At 43.8% G+C, this 22,264-nt stretch overlaps 1 protein-coding gene across 2 annotated transcripts; it reads right to left on the bottom strand.

Annotated features, from left to right (window-relative positions):
• Positions 1 to 10,854: 10,854 nt before the first annotated feature.
• LOC148517680 (zona pellucida sperm-binding protein 4-like) lies at positions 10,855 to 19,749 on the bottom strand. 2 transcript variants are annotated; one of them, XM_088478347.1, is made up of 12 exons: positions 19,546 to 19,749; positions 17,605 to 17,726; positions 16,798 to 16,891; positions 16,032 to 16,187; positions 14,731 to 14,921; positions 13,843 to 13,940; positions 13,641 to 13,768; positions 12,747 to 12,936; positions 12,505 to 12,655; positions 12,068 to 12,146; positions 11,887 to 11,991; positions 10,855 to 11,016 (listed from the first exon to the last, which is right to left on the bottom strand). In XM_088478347.1, exons 1-12 carry the CDS (start codon positions 19,718 to 19,720, stop codon positions 10,874 to 10,876), a joined length of 1,632 nt encoding a protein of 543 aa, XP_088334473.1. In that variant the 5' UTR covers positions 19,721 to 19,749; the 3' UTR covers positions 10,855 to 10,873. The 2 variants fall into 2 exon arrangements, with proteins under 2 accessions (XP_088334473.1, XP_088334472.1); XM_088478346.1 differs by having other exon boundaries at positions 12,484 to 12,655; positions 19,546 to 19,748.
• Positions 19,750 to 22,264: the final 2,515 nt, after the last annotated feature.

Below are 22,264 nucleotides of genomic sequence, written 5' to 3'. Positions count from 1 at the left end.
AGCTTAAAATGTTATGGCCAGGTCTAAACATATAATATGGCTAATGTACCTGTTATGACATCACACGAGTGAACCTCACACCCATGTTGTGAATGTCATGCAGAGTAGATTGTGGCTATACCTGATCAAGTGAGATTGTGTTAATAATTTGTAAGTGTCTTGGGTTCCAGCACAGTGGGTAACTACTTGTATTTCTGTAGTCTTGTGATTGCCAGCATGTCACAGCTAAACTAAACCTGATGAGAAGCAGAACTGCATGCAGTGGAGGGAGGTGGTGCTGCTGTGTGCAGCAATTAAATTGGCCCTGTAGGTTGACTATGCACCCTATAATGTGATCACGCTCCAGTGACATCCACTGATCAACCACAACATTAAGTCCACTGATAAGTGAGGAGAATAATATCTTACTACGATAGCACCTGTCACGGTGTGGGATATATTGGACAGCAAGTGAAAACTCTTTAAGTTGAGAGCAGGAAAAATGGGCCAGCACAAGGATCTGACATCAATGGCCCAACTGTGATGGCTGGGTCAGCATCTACAACACAGGTCTTATGGTGTGTTCCTGGTATGTAGTGTTGGGAAATGAGTGGTCAAAGGAATGACAATTGGTGACAGGGTCATAGGCACCCAATGTTCTGTTTGGAAACCTTGGGTCCTGCCATGCATGTGGATGTTAAATTTTAAATGTACCACACAAACATTGTTAAAATATTAGGCAGGTGGTTTTTATTTTAAAATGGTGTGTATATACATTTTTGGGTTTGTTTTTGTTTATACTTTGCTCCATAACATGGCGGGATGCAGTCGGGAAACCAGCTGACTTGATCCCTACAGCCGGCTTCCCGACTGCTTAACCCACACCGGGATAAAATGACAGGCGTATATATCTAGATGCCTGTCACTTTCCTGATGCCAGGAGACAGGCGCCCAGCATCCCGATCGAAGGGATGCAGAGTGCTGCGAGCGGACAGCTGGGAGGGTTAGGTTTAGCGCAGGCAGGGGGGGGCTTAGTGTTAGGCACCCCCCCCCCCCATCACCTGGGAGGGTTAGGTTAGGGGGAGGGATGGTTAGGCACCCCTATGCAGGGCTTGTGTAGTTTCATTTGTATGTACATAGAATTATGGTATCCGGTGTGCAGGAAAATAACTTACCTGGAGGACATTGGTAAACATAAGGCTGATATCTGTATATGGAGTACTTGAGGGTGATCAACTACAGTTTAATGTAAAACGCAAACAAAATCATGCACTTGAGTCTCCATAACCTAAAGGCTAAATATAGTATCAAGGACACTATATGGCCGTATTCAATTTCTGGAGGCGAAAAAGTATCGCGTGCGTATCTTCATATTCACTTTGAAAGTACATGAAAATGGGACCCGATGCAACTGAAACAAGCAGGAAGTCATGTCAGATTTGGGGAAAACAGCCTGACACCCCCCCCCCCCCCCCCCCCTTTCCTTGATTTGGCTTGCTGACGGTGTTTGTAAACTGGCTCAATAGCTGTTACTTAGCATTTTTGTATAAGTGGCGAATAGTATTCTGGAGGGGTTTTTTTTTTTTTTTTGCTGAAAATAACTTATCCCAGCAAATTTGGGGTACTTGAAAATGGGGGGCCAGCATATTTTAACATTGCTAAAGTAAAGTTTGACAGTTTACCTTTTGGGGGTCTGTCTGAAGAATGCATGTGGGTTCCCGCAATGTTGCACCCCAATTCTGTACTTTTTTCTGCCTGCTATTCATAGGTGAAACCTTTCACCCATTATATTGCATTGAGGCGGAAAGTCTTTCAAATTGAATACAGCGATACTTTTCCGCCTGGCGAAATGATATCGGTGAACTTTTTCGGCTTTTCGCTCCAAATTGAATACGGGCCTGTAATGGAAAACTCATAGGAGGAAAGGGATTTAGGAGTCATCATGTCAGATGACTTGAAGGCAGGCAAGCAATGCACCAAAGCATTGAGGAAGGCAAGTCCAGATGCTTGGCGGGAGAGGAAGCGGTAGCAGGAAAAAAAGTGATAATGCCACTGTATAGGTCTTTGGTATGGCCTAATCTAGAAAACTGTGTCAGTTCTGGAGGCCATATCTCCAGAAGGACATAGATACATTAGAGACCGTACAAAGAAGGGCAACTAAAATGGTGCATGGCCTACAGCACAGAACTTGCCCAGAAAGACTAAAAGATCTTAATATGTATAGTTTGGAACAGAGAAGGGAATGGGGGAGGGGAGACATGATAAAAACTTTCAAATACATCAAGGGTTTTAACAAGGTCCAGGAGGGAAGGATTCCTCAGTGGAAGAGAAGCACGAGCACATTCACTGAGACTGCAGGGAGGTAAGCTCAGAGGAAATTTGAGAAATGTCTTCACAGAAAGGGTAGTGGAATAGCTTCCCAACAGATGTGGTTGAAGCAAAGACGGTGGAAAAATTTAAACACGCTTGGGATAGGCATAAGCATTTCCTTGAGACCTAAGGAGCAAATGGGGTTGAAGTTGCCAAAAGGATAAATTTAAAAAGGGCAGACTAGATGGCCCAAGTGGTTCTTATCTGCTGTCAAATTCTATGTTTCTATCTGCTTTGTTGTAAAATTAGAAAAAATTGGAGTAGATTGTGCTACTGTGACTAGATAACAACATGTGCTTGGTTGATAATTAATAACACCTTAGCCTCTCTGAATCAAAAACCAACAACATTTATTAAACATACAATAAAAATTGAAAAGATAAAATGTATCTCTTAAATAAGAGTATAATTCAAAATATACAATTGTTGCAACAACTCATATGGCCATATAAAATATAATATCCACTGGTAGGTCTTTTACCCAATGCAGGATAATACTTATTGTAAGTTCAATTAGCGGGTCAAAAGCTCACCATTCCTCATAAACACGTAGTGGGAGCAGTCTGCACAAGCTTGATGTATATACCCAGTTGGTAATTGTAATATACTGGGCTTGTGTAGTAAAGGTATAGTGGCGGCTGGAGTAAGGTATATGTCCGTGCTGTGCTGCAGTCCCGGAACGCTCCCCCGTTGAGCAGCAGGCGATGGGCTACACGCAACCCTCAGCGTTGCCGGAGCCGTGAGTCGCCAGTTGATATAGGCTGTAAATTGGCGGTTGTACTGGGACCGGTACCCGTCCTGCGCCACAGACCTAGATAAACTCCCGTTGCTGGCACACAATGCGTAGAGCGATAATCCTCCAATGCTATGCCGCTAGTCTTTGACACTCCGGTGTAGTGGGAGCTCCCGTCTCTCCGTGTTTCAGAGATAATGATGGCAGAATACAGGCCGCTGAGCTGCTGAACACTGATCAGTGTTTAACCCCTTCGAGGCGTTTCGCTCCTCTCTAGGAGCTTTTTCAAGATGGGTATAGTCAGTCCATAACTTACCCTTAGATAGGGTTTTCAATTAAACAAATACAATCAGCTGAGTATGTCACTTTAATTATCTCTTATACTGATTCACAGAGGCTATAAGTTATTTAGCTACTTGCTATTCATTGGTCTCAACACTTACATATAAATATAGCAATATTAAATATACAATAAAATAAAATAAACATAATATATAATAGTAATAATAACATATCTACATATATATACACATATATATATATATATATATATATATATATATACACGCATGTGCATAGCAATAACTGCCATATTGGCCAGAATATAAATACATGCCATCGAATAATTCATTAATGTACCACAAAACATATGCCCATAAATAATCATTAGATATCAAATTTCCATTATTATTTTTCTTTTATAATTCTAACATTCATATTTTATATTTTATAATTTTAATATATTACTATTGTGCTGTACAAATATAAGTTACCCACTAACTTGTAAAATTAGTATTTCTACCTCAGCTAGGAGGGGGTTCCAAAATCAGAGGTATACCTGAAGTTTGTGTGCTTGTCTGGTGTGATCTGAGTCCCTAGAATGGTTTGGGACAAATGAGATATCTAGCCAATCACACATCTCTGAGCAGTCTTGTAATCATTTTATAGCTTATTATGAACATACCATATCTCATGTGGCTACTACACAGAGGTACATATGTACAGTTGTTTGTACTTTGGTTAAAAGTTACATGGGTGGTCCTGTCCTGGGTCATGACATCACTATGTGGGGGTGGGAAAGGTGATATGTATGGGAGCATCTTGCTCTTTGTCAGACTTTGGGGATAAATTCTAAGTTGAACACAGGACCTGCATTTTCCTAAATATGTTTTTGTTTACAATTTTACAATGTATTTTTTTTTTTTTTAAACTGCATCACATCTAATGCTGGCCATACACGCTACAATTATCGGGGCGATCCGCCTGACATCTGCGGATCGCCCCGATAATTGTAGCGTGTGTGCGGGCAACCGAGGGTTAAATATTGCTCGGTCGGGCATGCTGGATTGTCCAGCATGCCCGTCCAATGCGATATTTACCCGGTAACTGTCGGCCGCATCGGGCAGTGTATGCCCAGCGCGGCCGATAGACAGACATTTCCTGTGTTCCTTCCTATGGAAGGAACAGGGAAATGTCTCCTCCCCCGGGGGCGGAGCGCAGATGTCGGGCTATACACTGTGAGATTTCTCTCAGTGTATGCCGCAGACATCTGCGGCTGGCAGCTGGCCAGATAAAATGTCTGTCTCACAGGCATTTTATCTGGTAGTGTATGCCCAGCATTAGTAATCTGTAACCATTCTTATTTATATAATTTCTGTAACTAAGCATTGTAAATATTGTTCACTTATATATATCTCTAATATTATATAGAGACTATCACTACAGAACGCAGTCTTTGAAGAAGCTATTAAATTGTCAATGTTATGCTATAACTGCTGTTTATTGCTATAAGCAGGGAGAGACCAATGGACTGAGTGCTAGTTAGTATTGCAGAGACTGCACAATTGTGCTGGAGTGTATGGGGAAATGTGGCCCCCTCTTTAATTTCCACGAGTGGTGGCAGAGAAGAGCTGTATCATAACTACATCCCTACTACACACCTATGTAAGGGATGCTGGCTGATTAAAACCCAAACTGGGACAGAACACCGGCGCTGAAATCCTGACTCCAGTTCAGATACTGACACCAAAATCATGTATCTAAGTATAGCGGCCCAGGTTAAGTGTTAGGCAGGTGGGGTTGGTTAGGTTTAGGCGCTATGGAAGGGGTTGGTTAGGTTTAGGCACCAAGGAGGGAGGGTTAGCATACTTAGACCCCTGTCAGGTTACTCGGCATCAGGATGCCGCTGTCAGTATTTTGACATCTGGCATCCTGACTGCCAGTAACCCAACCCATATAGTATAATGGGTGAGTGATGGAATATTATGTGAGAGTAACATATTAGGCTCTGCCCTTGCTGTATCAGGACTGGGAGATGTGTGCGGCTGGCACTGACCTAGTATTAGTCAAACAGGAATTACTATTGGGATCTCTGACAAAATATAACCAGAATTCCTTTTGTACTTGTCAGAATGCTGATCATAATAGACAAAACAAATTGATCAGTCATTGAATATGATGCAGGTCCTAGAGAGGGCTCATCTAGAAACTCCCAGCACACTGCATGAGGATATGCATTCTGATCTGTGAGTATGCACATGTTGTGTGTACACATACATGTGTCTCTACATACATTTCTGTCTCTATGGGTGAATGAATGTGTAATGCTGGGTACACACTAAGTGATCCATTGTATATCATTCTGACGTGGACAGGGGCGTATCTATAATAGGTGCAGGGGGTCCGCACCCATATTATCTAATACTTACCTCTCCGAGGTCCCGCGTCGGGTGTCTGAGCCCTGCACAACACACCAGAAAATGGCCACTGCAGCCATTTTTCCAGCTCCATGTGTGGAAAATGGCAGCCACACCATTTCCCCAGCGACCTGCGCATATGCAGTAGACTCTGGGCACACTCAAGTGATTTGCAGGTGAGACTGCAACAAGCAGACTGGCTGAGACTTGTGGTTCCACGCAGAGTCCCACTGAACTGAGTACTATACTGTTTATATGTCCATAATCATGCATTGTGGTGGGACAGATAGCACTGTTGCAGCGATATGTATAACAAACTACCTGACTCCTAGTCGTGTATACACTTTAAGGGCCTGACGTGCACACGAAGGCTTAGATGTAACCCAGACTACCAGCATTCATGTCATTTAGAGAGTTTATCAGATTTCGTAGTATTGTGGACATTAGTATTTGTGTTAATGGACCCTCTATTACTTACAGGGCTGGCCGAATGCATATTATGTTGTGTTTCTGTGAATAACCAGTTTTTGTATATTTAATATATAGAGACTTTATCTTAAAGAAACATTCTAGTTTTATGGTGATAGTTCATACTGTAGTTACCATTTTGATATATTGTGCATTTAATGTACACAAATCTTTTATTACAACCATCTTGCTGCCCCGTACCAGATCACACCTTTGGTCAGTTATATTAAACAGTCCATGCCAGCCTGGTTGTGCATTTACTGAGTCTGGGGGTAGAACCTTTGCCTCTCTGCTGTGATGTGGCCTGAGTTAGGCATTGTCACCGAACAAACAAGCCAGAAGATCGCTCTATTACACAGGTCTCCTCACAGAATCACAAGTGAAATAATTAGCTCCATCTGTGGATGTTTTAAAATGTGTCAATGAGTGCACCTACTGGGTGACCTGGAAAACACACTGTGTGGGGTCCTGAGGACCACTGATCTATTAGATCAACAACTTCAACTTGCATCCACACTCCAGCTAGAGAACTCTCCCCCTCTAGGATTGACCCAACAATTTCTATAGCTTGCTGGCCAAGCCCCACAGAGAAGGAAAAGTCATGTCTATCCCTCACAAACACCTTAGAACCTCCTTTGAATTCATAGGGGTGAAGGCTGTCCCCTTACAAACATGTTCACCAGGAAGCAAACTTTGTCCATTGTATGTGAGATTGCTGGCCATTTGTAAAACACTTGTATACAGGCACAACTACTGTATTTACACCTACAGACTTTTGGGGCCATTCATCATAAAGGTTACACAAGGGATAGCTCCCGCTTACCATTCACTTCCGATGTGCCCCATAGCCCTAAATTCATCAAGCTCTAACAATACAATATTTTCAGAGCTTGACTATGGGAGCATTCACCATCTTCATATGGCATTTACACCCATTCCTTCCCTATGGGAAGGAGTCCCAGGTTGTGAAGAGGGTTCCTGCCAAGTCAGATATAGCAGTGAAAACATTCAGGGAGACAGATTTACTGGATCAGTCGTTTCTATGCCAAAACAATGATGAATTGTTCCAGTGCAAGGCCAGAGCTAGAATGTTAATTTATTAGGGTCCACTGGACCTCCATATTAACACAATGAATATGGCCCTTCAATACATAACCAGCCACCCACCATAACCCTTTTTTTAAATATTCTAATCTGAGATATTTACTACATTAAGCATAGACTAATTTTTTATATAGTTTATTAGGTATATCAGAAACAAAGCGGTCTGGCATCACAATGGATAGAGTAGATACCATCTAGTAGTAAAAAAAAAAAAAACCACATGAAGCCATATTGTATATGAGAAACTACAAAAAAAAATATATATATATATATATGAGAAACCATACAAAAGGCACATATAGTGATAGAAATAAAAAAAAAGTGTGATTTGACTAAATTCACATTGTAAAATTAGGAAATATACTAAGTAATATCCAACATCTGCATAGAGGGACAGAGCTTGCAATAAAGCTCTGTCACTGTGAATTCCCTTAACACACTCCACTGTATTTTTTTCAAAAATTACAGTGGGAGAGTGCCTGCTCACAACAACCCCCACCTGCTCAGCTTACACGGTCACTTACCTCAGTGATTGGTGCTCTGGTCAGCTGGTCTCCAGGCTCCTGCACTGTGACCCCAGTAAACTGCTCTATGCTGCAAACTGAGATACCAGCATGGAGCATCTGACCCGGGTTCACAGTGGACCTCACCAGATCATCAATCACTAGTCCCTGGATGCAGTAAAATTTTTTTTTTTTTTTTTTTTAACTTTTTTGTAGGGGTGGTCAGCTTGTGAGAGTGTCAGCTCCAGGCTCCAAGCCCCAATAACACCATCTGAAGGAGGCATTATCACAGGGATTCCCCCAGTATTTTTTCACAATAGATTTTTTTTAATATATCTGAGCAGACCGCATTTACCATACTTGTAATGGTAAATGCGATCTGCTTACTAAAAATGTGATTGGCGTAGTTTTTCAAGAAAACTACTTAAATTGCTCTTTAATACATTTGTGATCCTAAAATGTGAAAACACCAGTTTTCACATTTTCGTAAAAAAAAAAGTGTGAATAAATATGCTCATATGGCCTAAAAGGCTACTTACATACTCTAAGTACCAAAAAACAAAACCGGCATTTAATTTTTTTTAATGATGAAAAATTAAATTTATTACCATCTGTTATTATGGAGGCACAAGTTGTTGTTTTTTTGTTTGTTTTTTTTTGGGGTGGGAGTAATACAGTGCTGAAGGAAAACAAAGAGGCAGCTATAACCAGCTCTAATAATATAACTCATAATTAATATTCTATTACTGTGCCCATTGTACCATGTACCCCTCTTTGCTCAATCACCTGTGGAACAAAGTTGCCACAGGTCCCCACACACACACTGCTAGTTTGCTGCAGGGACTGGGCAATTTTGGCACTCACTGGGTCTCCCTCTGCTTCTGGCAATAAGTAGTTATGGCCATTCTTAGCATTTATAAAAGATGGCACTCAAGGGACTTTAAAATAAAACTTCATGGAAAATACATTTTCGCCTAGGACATCACAGCATAGTTAATGGAGAGGTCCAGGAACGGAGATCCTGCTGAAAAATAGCACTGGTAACAGCATAACCTTGTCGATATAGCTTCCTCAAAGACTGGGTTCTGGAGCATATATGAAAATAGACTAAGAAGAGCACCTTATTTTTCAAGAGAAAAATGCTTCATTAGAGAAATCTTAATATAAAAAAAAAAGTTAGGATTACATAGACAATTTTGTCTCAAATTAAAAATTAACCCCCACAGAATTACACTTCGCTTATTCAGGCCAGACTGAAGGGGTAGTAGGAAATATAGGTCCAGGCTTCAATTTAGACTTGATTCCACATCTGAAAAAAAAAAAAAAAAAAAAAACCTACCTTTTATCAAGTTTTCTACCAAACTGTAGTAACCACATGAAATAGTTTGTTCACATTAATTTCTCTTAGGGCTATAAACAAGACTGCTCTGGGATGTGTGATTGGTTCGATACTTCATTTCTCCTAAACCATATATCCTAGGGACTTTCAGATCACACAGACTTCAGGTATATTTCTAGGATTTTGGAAATCCTTAGCTGTGGTAGAAATAATAATTTTACATCAAAGTGGCTTGAAGTTTGAACACTTGTTTAGATAGTTTGCATACCACCTGCTGTTTCTAGCACCAGCTGAGCATCCAAGTACTGTATTCCATATAGACATAGGCCTTATGTTTACCAGTCTCCTTCTCTAGGAAATTGTATATAAAACTATGGTTTCCTGTGAGCAGAAAAACAAAGTGAAACTACATAAACCACTCAGGCTTCCCGAGTGATTTAACTCCTATTTTGAGGGCAGAATTTAATAAAAAAAAAAAACAAAAAAAAAACCACTCACTGGTCCTCAAATTTGCAAGTTATACCTCACAATTAAAGTAAGTTAACATTTTTCAACAGGACCTTTTAGGTTGCAGCCCACATCACAGGTCCTCTAATTTCTGCAAATTGTACATCAACATTGTAATGTTGTGGCTGATCAGTGTATGTATGTTACTGGAGAGTGGCCAAGTGACCATTGTAGAGTGCATAGTCACCCTTTACAGAGCCAATGAAATGCTGTATACAGCAACACCTCCCTCCAGCACATGCAGTGGTGTTTTGCACCACATAGTCTGTGACATGCTGGCAATCACAAGACTGCAGAAAATATTATAGTTACTCCACCAACACACTGAGCTGTAACAAGAGACCTATGCAGACCACCATTTACACACACACACTTGATCAGGTATAGCCACAGTCTGATTACAATAGCCACAACATGGGGTGTTATGACACCACATCATACACTGCACAATTGTATATTCTATCCACATACCTGGCCACAAAGATTTAAGCTCTATTAGAGACAAATATTTAGGTGTGGCATGAAAAAAAAAAATTCACATATGATCATTAATCCCCAAGCCCCTTTGTGATGCACCTTCCAAGTACACTAGATGGGAAAAGTCATACATAAAACATTAAATGTCTACTCTAGTAAATATGCCCATAAGTGTTCAAGCATCTAAAGTGCAGATATTTACAAGTGACGTTGCCCATAGATCAATGTTAAGTAGAATCTGATTGCTAACACCTTCTAGAAGATAATAGAGTCTGATTGGTTGCTATGGGAAACCTCTCCATTTCTAAAAACTCCACACTAGTCAATATACCCTAGAGGTTCCCACCACTGGGAGATTTATGAAGGTATTAAAGGACCAAGGGGTCTATTTACTAAGCTGTGTTAGGAGATGAAGTGAACGGTGAGAAGGTACCAGCCAATCAGCACCCAACTGCCATCTCACAGGCAGTGTTTGAAAAATTACAATTAGGAGCTGATTGGATGGTACCTAATCACTGTTCACTTCATCTCCTAACGAAGCTTAGTAAATAGACCCAAGTGTTCAAAAATTTAATGTGACTCAATAACCTTTAAAGATTCACTATATTGAGAGCACAGGCATGTAGACTGGACATTAGCCAGGAACCATGTCTGACAAATGACACAAGAACAAGTCAGTTGGGAAATTGCACTTTATTCATATTACAGTGGGCATGGTGGGGCTCCGACTCCTGCGATGCCACCAGACACCTAGTACTGCGACAGTGCCCACCAAGATTACTCCTCCGGCAGCCGCTCCCCTCAGCCATGTCATAGTAGATGCGTTAAGCTCAGAGGCACCTGAGAATGGGAAAATAAAGTTAAGATTAAACATGTTTAGCTTGCTGGAAGGTAAGGTTACATCTCACAGAATACAAAGATTAGATGTTAGAGGGTTGCCCATAACTACTAACTTTCCCTTTTATATAAAAAAAAAAAAAGCCAAACTTGTTTATGAATGTTAGCTTGAAGCTGATCTGAAGATTGGTTGCTATAGGCAACTTCTCTAAAGGCTTGCTACACCTCCCCTATGCTTGGTAAAGATATTCTGCAAGCCACAGGACACCAAGGTCCCACCAACAACCTGCATGACCACATCCATAGTGGCTAGGGTACCAGGCAGGTCTATTTCTGTTTAAGACAATACAAGTTCTGGCAAATCAGCAAAATGATGGCAAACTGAGCATTACGTTACCTTCCAGGGGCATATTTAATGGGTGCAGGGCACACGGGCTGTACACATAATTTAAAACTCTTGTCCGTGGTCCTGCGTCAGCGCTGCACAGAACACTGGAAAATGGCCGCTGCGGCCATTTTTCCGGCCTTCTGCACAGTAGACTCCGGGCACTCTGGTGCCCGGAGTCTACAGCTTCTCTGGTGGCCGGCCAGTCGTGTCAGTCTGCCCCTGGGCAGAGGGGGGGGTCCTGCACGGAGAATGCACGTGGGCCCCCTCTGAAGACGCCCCCGCTTCCTTCCCAGCACCTATACTCTAAGTGTTTCTATGAAGGAGGAACAGTTTCTATAAATTACATTCATACAGCTATTCATGGTTCATCTAGGCCTTGGTTAATGAAGATTCAGTACATCCCATACTCCACTCTGGCTGGGTCCATTTGCCTGAAATTAGAGTTTCATCATAGTGGTAATAAGCCACTTAGGAATAAAAGTTACCTTGATCAGAAGTGGCAAGCCTCCTATCTGATGGAATCTCATCAATAAAGTCAACTGGGCCTTTGCTTACTGTGATCTCCTGCGCTGGTTCCTCAGCTGCTCGTTCTACAAATATAGGTTACAAATTAGATGTTGTAATCTCACACTAAGCAGAGCACGCTTGTACACACAGAGCCCTTACTTGTCCTCTGGCCACATGACCTGGTGCAGGAATCAGCAGCAGATGGGATGCACACAGAAGCACTGCAGTGGAAGTAGACCTGGGGAACAGATATAATTAAAGACAAGTAGCAGTTTGATGAAGACATGGTTGGTATAATTATACAGCATGTATCTGTCACATAGGCAGCATATTACATGTATCAGAAGTAAAGAGAACGTTGAGGCAACAAATTAAATGATAGTTATGAAAATATGCATGAAAACAGCAACCTGATCATTGTACCCAAGACAGGCTTAGCTGAACTTCTAGATATCAGAGCTTGTGTACAGCCATGTCACAGCTCAATGACCACTGAACATGAATGACCCAGTATATTGTACCACTGTCATTAAAGTCATAGATCCATAACATCTCCTGCAAGGATTTCTACATACATAATGTTTTAGTTGGTTTACCAGTCCATCAAGAGCAAGCTGGGAACTCTGATCCACAAAGGTGAAGGTGCTGACAATGAAGCGCTGGTAGTGGGTGGGGAATGGCATGCTCTGTGTGGGTGAGCCAACTGGGACCAGCTGAGTCAGGTAGTTGTCCCCAACATAAGGGCACCTAGAATGAGAAGGATTAGTCATGTGTAAAGTAGTAGTACACCCTGTTGTCTCATACAGAGGAAGGAGGAGAGATTGAATGCCAGCCTTACCGATCCACAAGGATGGGCCATTGGACTTGTTGGGTGGGGTCAGGAGAGGGAGTGGCCCAGCAGTCATTTAAGATCAGGACCAGGTTTGGGTCTGTTCTTTGTAGTATTCTGACCTCCAAGAAGACTGGGTCTCTGAGCACTTTGACCACAGGGTAATCTCCATCCATATAGTATGAAGCGTACTGCATGTCTGCCAGAGGAGAAACCCAATTACCATTTATGCTTCAACCAGTCACCTATCCTATAACTATTCTTCCCATTACATAAAGGCATATTGACTCCACATCTGTTTCTGCTCCCCAAAAATAGTCAGGTCTGCATTGCTACCACACTTGCCACTAGAGTCTGTCCTACCCAGTCACCTACTGGCATAGCCTCCATCATTTGAATCTCTGCCTGTCAGATCACTTTCCATTTCTTTAGAATAGGGGTGGGCAATAAGCATCCCCCAGCAGTTGTAGAACTATACATCCCAGCATGCCCTGCCACAGTTTAGCCATGCTAAAATGTTGCAAGGCATGCTGGGATGTGTAGTTCAGCTGGAGGGCCACATTGCCCACTTTCTAAAGCATGGGTGGGCAATGTTCTATAGCACTGTTGACCTGCATCAGAGCTAAGGGTTTTTTGCTTTTATTCTGTAGGCCTTTGTCAGTGTACTACCAGCCCATACTTTTAACCTCTGCATTGGCAACATCCCGTTGGCTAATGCTGTGGGCATTGGAGCCCCACATCTGCAGTGTAGATTAAAGGTACCCATTCTTATTAGGGATAGCTTTATGTCTAGTAAACTAGTAGATTTTAGACAAGCCCACCTCTTAATTGGGTTTGGCGGAGAAAAAAAAAAAAAAAAAAAAAAGTTTCTGCTGCATAGAAGCTAAAAACACCAGCCGTTACCTTGAGCTATCCTCATCTCCAGGAGCAGAGGACCCGAGGTGGACACAGGAAGGGGTGGGGGCAGGGTGAGCACCTCAACTTGCAGTGGGAGAACACCAGTCCGAGAGTAGATGCAGCGGACAGTCAGCCTAGGGCAATAATACGGTATTAGTTTTGCTCAGTGTACAGCTCCCCCAGACACATACACCAGTATATGCCTTACCTAAATGTGCTGTCTCTTGTGATAGATGACCCTTGCCATGTCCTTATGTCTTTGGTGGCATAAACTGTATTCTCATACACTATAGTGTTATCTAAAGCCTGGCAAAGGAAGATCAGAGATATGGGAGGAATACAATATATGCATAACTCATGGACTTTACACACTAGGTAGTAGAGGGACCATATACAAAGATGCCCCTTAGGGACAGTTGTTGCCAGTCAATCTAGCAGGCCAGTTCAAGTTGGTCATTGTGGTTAATATTGGTCAAAATCTACATTTGGGACTGTAACTAGGATTATAATGTTGCAGCATGTCCATATCATTTGTCTGGGTTTGAAAAGTGATACAAAAAATACTGTGTCAAATTACCAACATAAAGGCCCACATCGACCTGTAGTACCAGAGATCCATAAAAGCTCCAATGGCCATATATTGTGTATTATCCAATGCAAATGAATTGGAACTATAGGAGTCAGAACAGGAGGGGGGGGGGGGGGGTGACATTTGAGAGGTGGCCACAGCATTACGGTAATCGGCTGCACAGCCCCAACACTGCACAGATTGTGAAATGTATGGTCTTTTAACTGAAAGGATCGCACCTTACACACCAACTCCATACAGTGCAGCCCATTTAGTATAATACACAGCACCTGCCTCCTGCTACACTGTGGTGCCACCTACTTCTCCCCAGGGGTCCAGTCCTCTTCAATGGCACCAGCCTGCCTCTCCCCCAACCTAAAAAGTGTTTGATGCCCCAGATTATAACCACCATATTACACATAAAAGTGCTCTTACTGGGTCAAGGCTCAGACAAGTGTCACAATCTAGTATTTAGAAACCATCTGAAAGATGGTTTACTGCTCACTTCCAGTTACACAGCAGACTTACCTGACTGGCTCCACCACAAGAGAGTGGGAACTGGAACAGTATGAAAGCTGAAGTCTTCAAAACACTCAGCATGGGGCATGAGGTTGGGTCCACATTGAGGATACCGGCTGAATCCAGGAGCAGGGATGGTGTAGTCACATCCTTCGAGAAAGCGATCAGGACCTGGCTGTCATCTGTACACCGTGCAGTCACTGGAGGGGGAACCACCACAACAGAAGCAGTTTAATGAAAGTCTTCATCTCATGCTTTGTAAATTACAAACATCTCAGGGGGGGCGGGTTTAGAACAGTTAGTATGTATAGGGTGGCCTTTAGTGCGAGTCACCCATGATGCTGTACTGTTCAGTTTTTAAATGCCATTGCAGATGAAGACATTGCACAGGACACTCAGCCCAGGTGGCCAGAAGGTTAGTGATACCCCCTGTCACGTCACAATGCCAGGTCACACCCAGAATTTTGCATACAGGCCCATCTAGGGTGCAACCTGGGTGAGACTCCCATCAGACTAACAGCCCAACCCAGCTTATTGCCAGGTCAATGACATCAGCCACATCACAAGCCGATGCTTGGAGATGAGATCTCCAAGCACTGGCTCTTACTATGCCGTGAACGGGACCCAGGTCGCAACGACCCAGGTTACCCATTCACACTGCAACCTGCTCATTACCATGGTTAAAATGTTGGGTTGCTTGACCTGGGTTATTTTAATCTGGCCCTTTCACACTGCACAGTAACACAGGATGCTGTGTGTTCACATGCAATGACCCAGGTTATTGCTGGCAGTGTGAAAAGGTATAACATGGCATTATTGGGTGGGGAGGCTTAAATTTATGGTCAACTGATTATATTTAACAGTTTTAGGGCTGTTCCCACCCTTACCCTCATGGGCACAACAGTCGCCCATTTCATTTGGTTTTTATTCCAGAGCCCTCAAAACTGGTGGAGTCTCAGATCTACTAACTGGGCCGCTCAGGTACAACAGCAGTCACAATGAGGGGAATGGAATGGACATGGTGTGGGCAAGTAAGAACAAGGGAGGGAAGATTCCTGGTTCAGAAACCAGGACAGCTCACAACTAATGGGGAACTAAGATGGAGATGAAATCAAATCTTCAAAAAACAATTGAAGTTGCCCATAGCAACCAGTTTCTCTACCATTCATATATCTAGTACATTCTATGAAACATTTTACAGCTGATTAGTTGCTATGGGCAACTTCTCCACTTGTCTAACCTGGACCAGTGATATACAAGCACAAAGATCCTCTAAAGAGGGCATCTCCTGAACCCCTGGAACATCTTACCTTTGTTTCCATAGTAACAGGGAAGGGAGGGGTCACTGGGAGAGAAGCAGCAGTCTAGTCCTTCACAGACAGCCCTGGTCACAGAGGCATTGGCACAAGGCAAGCGGTCACCACTCTGCACAGCAGCACAGTCACTGGGGCTCGGAGCGTCCATAGCTGAGGGAGAGACAGTCCTTAGTGTAGTCCTAACACCCACTGAGTCCCAACTAGTGATAGACAGTGATCTACTTCAGCAAGTACTGTAGTCTGAAGCCCAGATTCTTTCCCACATATTTTCTGGTCATTTTTTCTCTCTTTAGACTGTTAATAAGGAACATCCTTTACAAAGCATTACTGACTAATGGGCTGCCCGGGGAATTTATTTATAGGCTTAGGTTGTATTTGACCAATAGGTCAAAGAATTTAGCGCTAAAGCTGCAAGTAAAAATAATGTACATTATTCTGTGCCAAGTAGTCTACATCTCCAAGTGCATTCAGCAGAATATAAGAGGTATACCACATGCCCACATGAGCGCAAGGGTTTGGTAACATGTGTTTGACATAAAGATCCATTAACTGAAAGGAATGTCCCCTCTAACAGCAGGTATAACATGCCTTCTCGTAGAAATGAGGGCAGCAAACAATTGCTTTAGTTTCCCGATTACTGACGACAAGTAACAGATTAGTAATTCTGGGCATTACAGTCATTTTCCTTGTGCTTCAGTTTCCATTAAGCTGCCCCAGTTACATGCTCACACAAAGTCACATGTAGAGAACAGAGAGTTACCTGGCAGGGACGGGCACCGGATGTCTCTTTTACGATATTCCACTTGACTGTTGGCAATTTGCTCAACAATCAGAGTCATCACATGGTCTCCATTCTGTAACATACAGGTAAGAGCAATATTAGACATGCTCAATAAGACTCAAAGATGTACAGAATTCTGTACATCTTTATGTTCATAATGTCTAGTAGAGGCATTTGTATTTAGCCTGACAGAAGAGGAAGCAGAGTTTTTGCTAAAAGAAAAAGGGTATAATGAGGGATGTCTACAGAAATGGCCATGTACCAAACTGGTAAGATGTAACTAGGACATTTAGCATTCAATCTGAGTGGGTCTGGAAGTTAATGGAGCCTTGATACAAAGCCATCCCAGGCTACCTATAGGCTTTGTCAGCATATTACATTAATTCAAGGTCATGGTTTATAGAGCGGGATGCATTCCGCCGGTCATCGCATGCATGCCGGAGTTGGCAACTCCAGTATGCATGACGATCACCGCAAAGGACCGCTCTGTCAGTAAGAGCGGCCCTTTGCAATGGAGGGACTTCCAGGTCTGTGACCCAGAAGCCCCTCCGGCATCATTCAGCGCAGATGGACGCACGTGCCACAGTGGATGCTGGGAGAGATCAGATTGGACACCTCTTGCATCTCACAGGCTTCTATGGGTAACGCCTTCAGAAAGATGGCGTTACCCACCACAATCAAGCCCTGCAGTGCCTATGAAAAATGTCGTCAAACCAGCATTTTTGGGGTTTGACTGCATTTTTCTCACTGATGCATCCCACCCATAGTGTTAGTAGTTTGCCTTACCTCCTTCCTTACATAACATCCTGCATAGGCAGCACCAATGATCACTGAGCCATCTGGTTTCTGTCCTACCCAGAGCCCACAAGTAGAGTCATTATGGAGCCCGTGAGGCTTCCCGGCATTGTCTGGAAGGGATAGTGTAATTAGGAATGCACATGTAACTTCTATTCTGACATTTAAAGACACACCCCTCCCACCTATATATCTGTACACAGGACACACCACATATATATGTTCACAGGACACACCCCTCCCACCTATATCTGTACACAGGACACACCACATATATATGTACACAGGACACACCCCTCCCACCTATATATCTGCACAGGACACACCACATATATATGTACACAGGACACACCCCTCCCACCTATATATCTGCACAGGACACACCACATATATATGTACACAGGACACACCCCTCCCAGCTGTATGTTATACATCTGCCCCACCCATAATGCACAAGAGATATTTATCAATCTTGCTAATGCCCATAGCAAAAAGTTTCTAGCTACCATTTTATAAAATGGATTTATGTAAATGATAGCTAGAATTTGATTGGTTGATATGTAGAAGTTAACACCACCACAACATTCAGAGACATAACTAGACATTTTGGTGCCCTGTGCCAGGAAGTGTATTGGCATCTACCCCCTCCCCCCCACCAGTTATATAGGTGCAGTCAGGGTCATTAATGCTACTAGTAAGCAAAAAGTAACGCTGCCAATTAGCCTGTTTAATCATGCCTGCAGCCTGTGTTTTCTGCACCATTATTACCTCCCTCCTCTACCCCCAGTGACTGTCACTCACCAACAGCTTAGGATCAGTGAGTGAACTCAACTCATTAATAAAAAAAAAAAATACAAATAAGCCACCCTGCAGTGTTTTCGCATCCAGCAGCACCGCGCTCAGCATCATGACATCCTTCCCCAACACAGAGCAGGTGCCAGAAAGCAGGAAAGGAACCAGGCGCACCGCTAGAGTTACCTACAGTGCAGCAGACGCACCTGGTACATAGATTGTGGTGGTGGCAGACCATCCTGCGCTCTGCGCGATGGCACCACCCTAGTTACAGCCCTGATAATGTTTAATCCATAAAGTGCTTATGTACCCCAAAACATCCCCACACAGAAACTAACCATTGCATGATAACTGTTTGAAGTTCTGTACACACTACTGAGTTACTAGTCTGGTTTAACCAGTGCCAGCTCTAGGGCTGTCCGACCAGTGCAGTCGCACAGGGGCATCACCCATAGAGGGCGCACCCCTCCACAACATCCTGATTTCAGCAGGACAGTACTTTCCCGCTGTTCCACCCATGGGCCGAAGTGGCCAGTGGGTGGTCAAATCGGGAGGTTGTGGACCCTCACTGCCGCAGCTGTGCCGAACTCCGCAAACTATGAACGGATGCTAGGCGTGCGACATCCATTCAATGGCGGGAGAGGAGCTGGGGGAAGCCCAGCTAGTGAGGTTCCCCCCCTGCCCGATGTTATTTTTAGGCGGGCACGCCTCATAATATCATGTAGGGGGTGTGGTATATGGTAATTATACCACACTCCCATTTTGGTTCACACGCCTGGAGCCGGCCCTGTGTTTAACCCACAATGAAGTTGCATCTACAGCTTGTTAGCCCCCCAGAGATGATTACTTTTTTACTAAAGTGTAAAAATAAAAAAAATAAAGTCAACATGGCAATTAGCAAACTGTTGCCTTATGGTTACGCCATCTAGTGAAGGGATTGCAAAGACGCAAAGCAGTTTTCTTTTCTAACCAGAGGGTCAGCTCACAAATAGTTTAGAAAAAGCATTTATGTAGTAGGCTTGTGTTTCCAGCAGAAAACTTACAGACCTAATCAATTAATAGAAAGATTGTAATGGAAGCTCTGCATTCAGACTGAGGCCATGTCGCCCCAGCTAGGAAATAGAGGTCACAGATACTCACCTAATACTGTGACAGCAGACACAAAATCTAGGGGCACAGAGGGAAGAGACAGACGCATCTTACTGGGGCCACAATACAGATCAGAGACATCTTCTAACAGCCCCTCAGTACCAGACACTGAGCTACAGATCCACAGCAACACTACACATCCCAACCAGCCCCTGGTGATCCCCATCCTGCCTGCAGCTCCCAATACTGCAGGTGATCACAGGCCGGTCATTTATACCATGATGAGGGGGCGGCGGCTGCTGTGTGATCAGACAGGTGCTAATGTGACCCCAGGTGTGTGTCATAAGGGCTCTCAGGTGGGGAATAAGCACATTACCCCACTATTCCCTACCCTCCAACATGACCCGTCCCATTAGGTACAAAACACTCTGCTCCTGGACTTCCCATCTAATGTATGACTGCAGTCACCTGTGTTGAACCATTTAATAGATGAGACAGGTGTTTCAGCACAGGTGTCTGCAATCATCAATTAAGAGGGAAGTCCAGGAGCAGAGCATTTTGTACCTAATGGAATGGGTCATGTTGGAGGGTCTGCTATTCACCATAACTTAAGGCCCCCATACATCAGCAATCTGAAAACCACAATTGAACAATTTGAAGATTTATTGCCCGATCTTAGGATTTCCCAATCGAGCAATCTGCGCCCATACACTACAGATCTATTTCAGTGATTTGTAGATCGATTGCAGCAAACACAGATCTGGCAATCTTGAAAGGCCCATCATTTTGCTAGAAACGGTCTGCAAATCTGCTGATCATGTCCATACACTAGCCATCTACAGCCCCAATCGATCTGTGAAATCCAACATGTTGGACAATCTTATTAAACAATTCCAATCACTTTTTGGTTACAATCTGCGATCTGTGAAGCCATACATTGCAGATTTTTATACACAATCAATTGCAAATTGCACGATTGCTACAATCCATCTCTGATGTATGGGGGCCTTTATGGGGGGTATCCACTAAGCGATTTAAACAAGCGATTGCACGATAACGATATCCTTATCGTGCAATTGCTTGCAAATCGCGCATGCATCGGGGATGTTTTGGATGGAAGCAACCCGCGATGCGCGTGCCCGCGGGTCACTTCCGACATCCGACATCGCCCGTACATGCAGGTCAACCTGACGATCTCGTCAGGTTCTGCATGTGCGGGGATGAGGGATGAACGAGTCCTAGCACATCACTAGCTATACAAACGACAGCACGATTGCAATGTCGCAATTGTGCTGTCGTTTGTATATCGCTAAGTGGATACCCCCCATAATTTACCATCCATTTACTTTCCAACAATTAAAGGGACTATAACCCCATATTATGTATTCTTACTAAGTCTATAGGTACCCCCAAAAAAGTTTTGCACACATGGGAGTCCCAAAGCAGAATTATTTTATTTATATTTTATTTATATATATATATTGTACACCCAGTTATTATTACACAGCAAGGCTGTACACAAATTAAGTTAAAGCTATTGTGTCACTCTGGGGCCTATTCATCAAAACATAATTATCACATGTGATAATTATGATTTGAACTCGCTGCGAGTTCAAACAGAGTTTAGGAGCATACTTGCCTACATCCTGGCTGCTTCCTCCGGGCGGAAGCAGGCAGGTCGGTGTAGCAGGGGGGCGGGGCCTGTATAGAGGGGCGTGGCCGGACACGTTACCATCGTTTAGGGGCAGGACTGGGGTGGAGCCACACAATCTCGTCATTTAGGCTCCGCCCCCGCTACACAATGCCGATATTTCTGGCATTGCTATGCGGGGGGCGGGGTTATGATGACGCGAATCACGTCATCAGCCCCTCCGTAGCGGGGGTTTAGCACTGCATTGGGGGGGGGCTGGATAAGTCGGGAGGCCTGCCTACTTTTCCGGGGGGCCGGGAGCGGCACCCGATTTTCGGGAGGCTCCCGGCCAAATCGGGAGAGTAGGCATGTATGGTTTAGGAGGCATTCATCATGCCTCATTCATCATGCCTCTTGCCCTAAACTATCACTTCCGAAAAACGGCTGTTTCTACTAAGCAGTTTTTCGGAAGTGAGAAACTTTTCACTGCCTGTCTTCAACCTGCGCATGCACAGCTTGGAGACAGGCTGCGGACTTCACTGTCCCCCCGCGGGTGTGCGATTCGACCCCCCTCCTTATCCTTACCCTGGCTCACCTGTCTTCTTTCGGTGAGCAGGGCCGCATGTCTGCAGTGCCCCGGAGCTCAGCTCTGGGGCTCTGCAGTGCAGACACAGCAGGGTGGGATCTGAATAGATCCCTGTGCTGTGTGGCTGCAATGTTAATCTTCACAGGCTGCCGTGTAAACAGCAGCCTGTGAAGGTTATCGGGGGCTGAACGCCACTTGAAAGTGGCGTTCAGTAACATCATCAAGTTCCGAAAAAAATGCTTTTTCGGAACTTCATGAATAGCCCTGACACTTTTCACAAAATTTTAATTTTCACTTTCTTTTGTGAAAAATAAGTGATGATGAATAGGTCCCTATGAGATACAGGCCACGTTCATGGTGTCCGTGACACAGGGAAACAAAGGGCCTTATTCAGAGTAAGAAATAAACGCAATTTGCATATTTTTTTTTTACCCAAGTTGCGCATCTCTTTGTAGCACAGGCACCCAGAAAAGCGGGCAAGTCTCCCAGAGGCAGGAGCCACCTGGCCGAGGCTGCCCACTTTCCAAGTGAAGTGGGCGGTACAGGCAGGCCGA

The sequence above is a fragment of the Taudactylus pleione genome, unplaced genomic scaffold (assembly GCF_031769625.1).
Source record: "Taudactylus pleione unplaced genomic scaffold, aTauple2 ptg000212l, whole genome shotgun sequence".
In the NCBI taxonomy this organism is placed as follows: domain Eukaryota; kingdom Metazoa; phylum Chordata; class Amphibia; order Anura; family Myobatrachidae; genus Taudactylus; species Taudactylus pleione.
Note: the sequence above shows the minus strand (reverse complement) of the source record. Positions and strands in the feature narration are given on the sequence as shown.

Coding starts and splice junctions, on each gene's coding strand:
- LOC148517680 (XM_088478346.1), bottom strand. CDS start 19,720: ATGGGGATCACCAGGGGCTGGTTGGGATGTGTAGTGTTGCTGTGGATC. Junction 13,941..14,730: donor CTTGTGGTGGAGCCAGTCAG/GTAAGTCTGCTG, acceptor TTCCTTTGCCAG/GCTTTAGATAACACTATAGT. Junction 12,656..12,746: donor TGGCCCATCCTTGTGGATCG/GTAAGGCTGGCA, acceptor TTCTCATTCTAG/GTGCCCTTATGTTGGGGACA.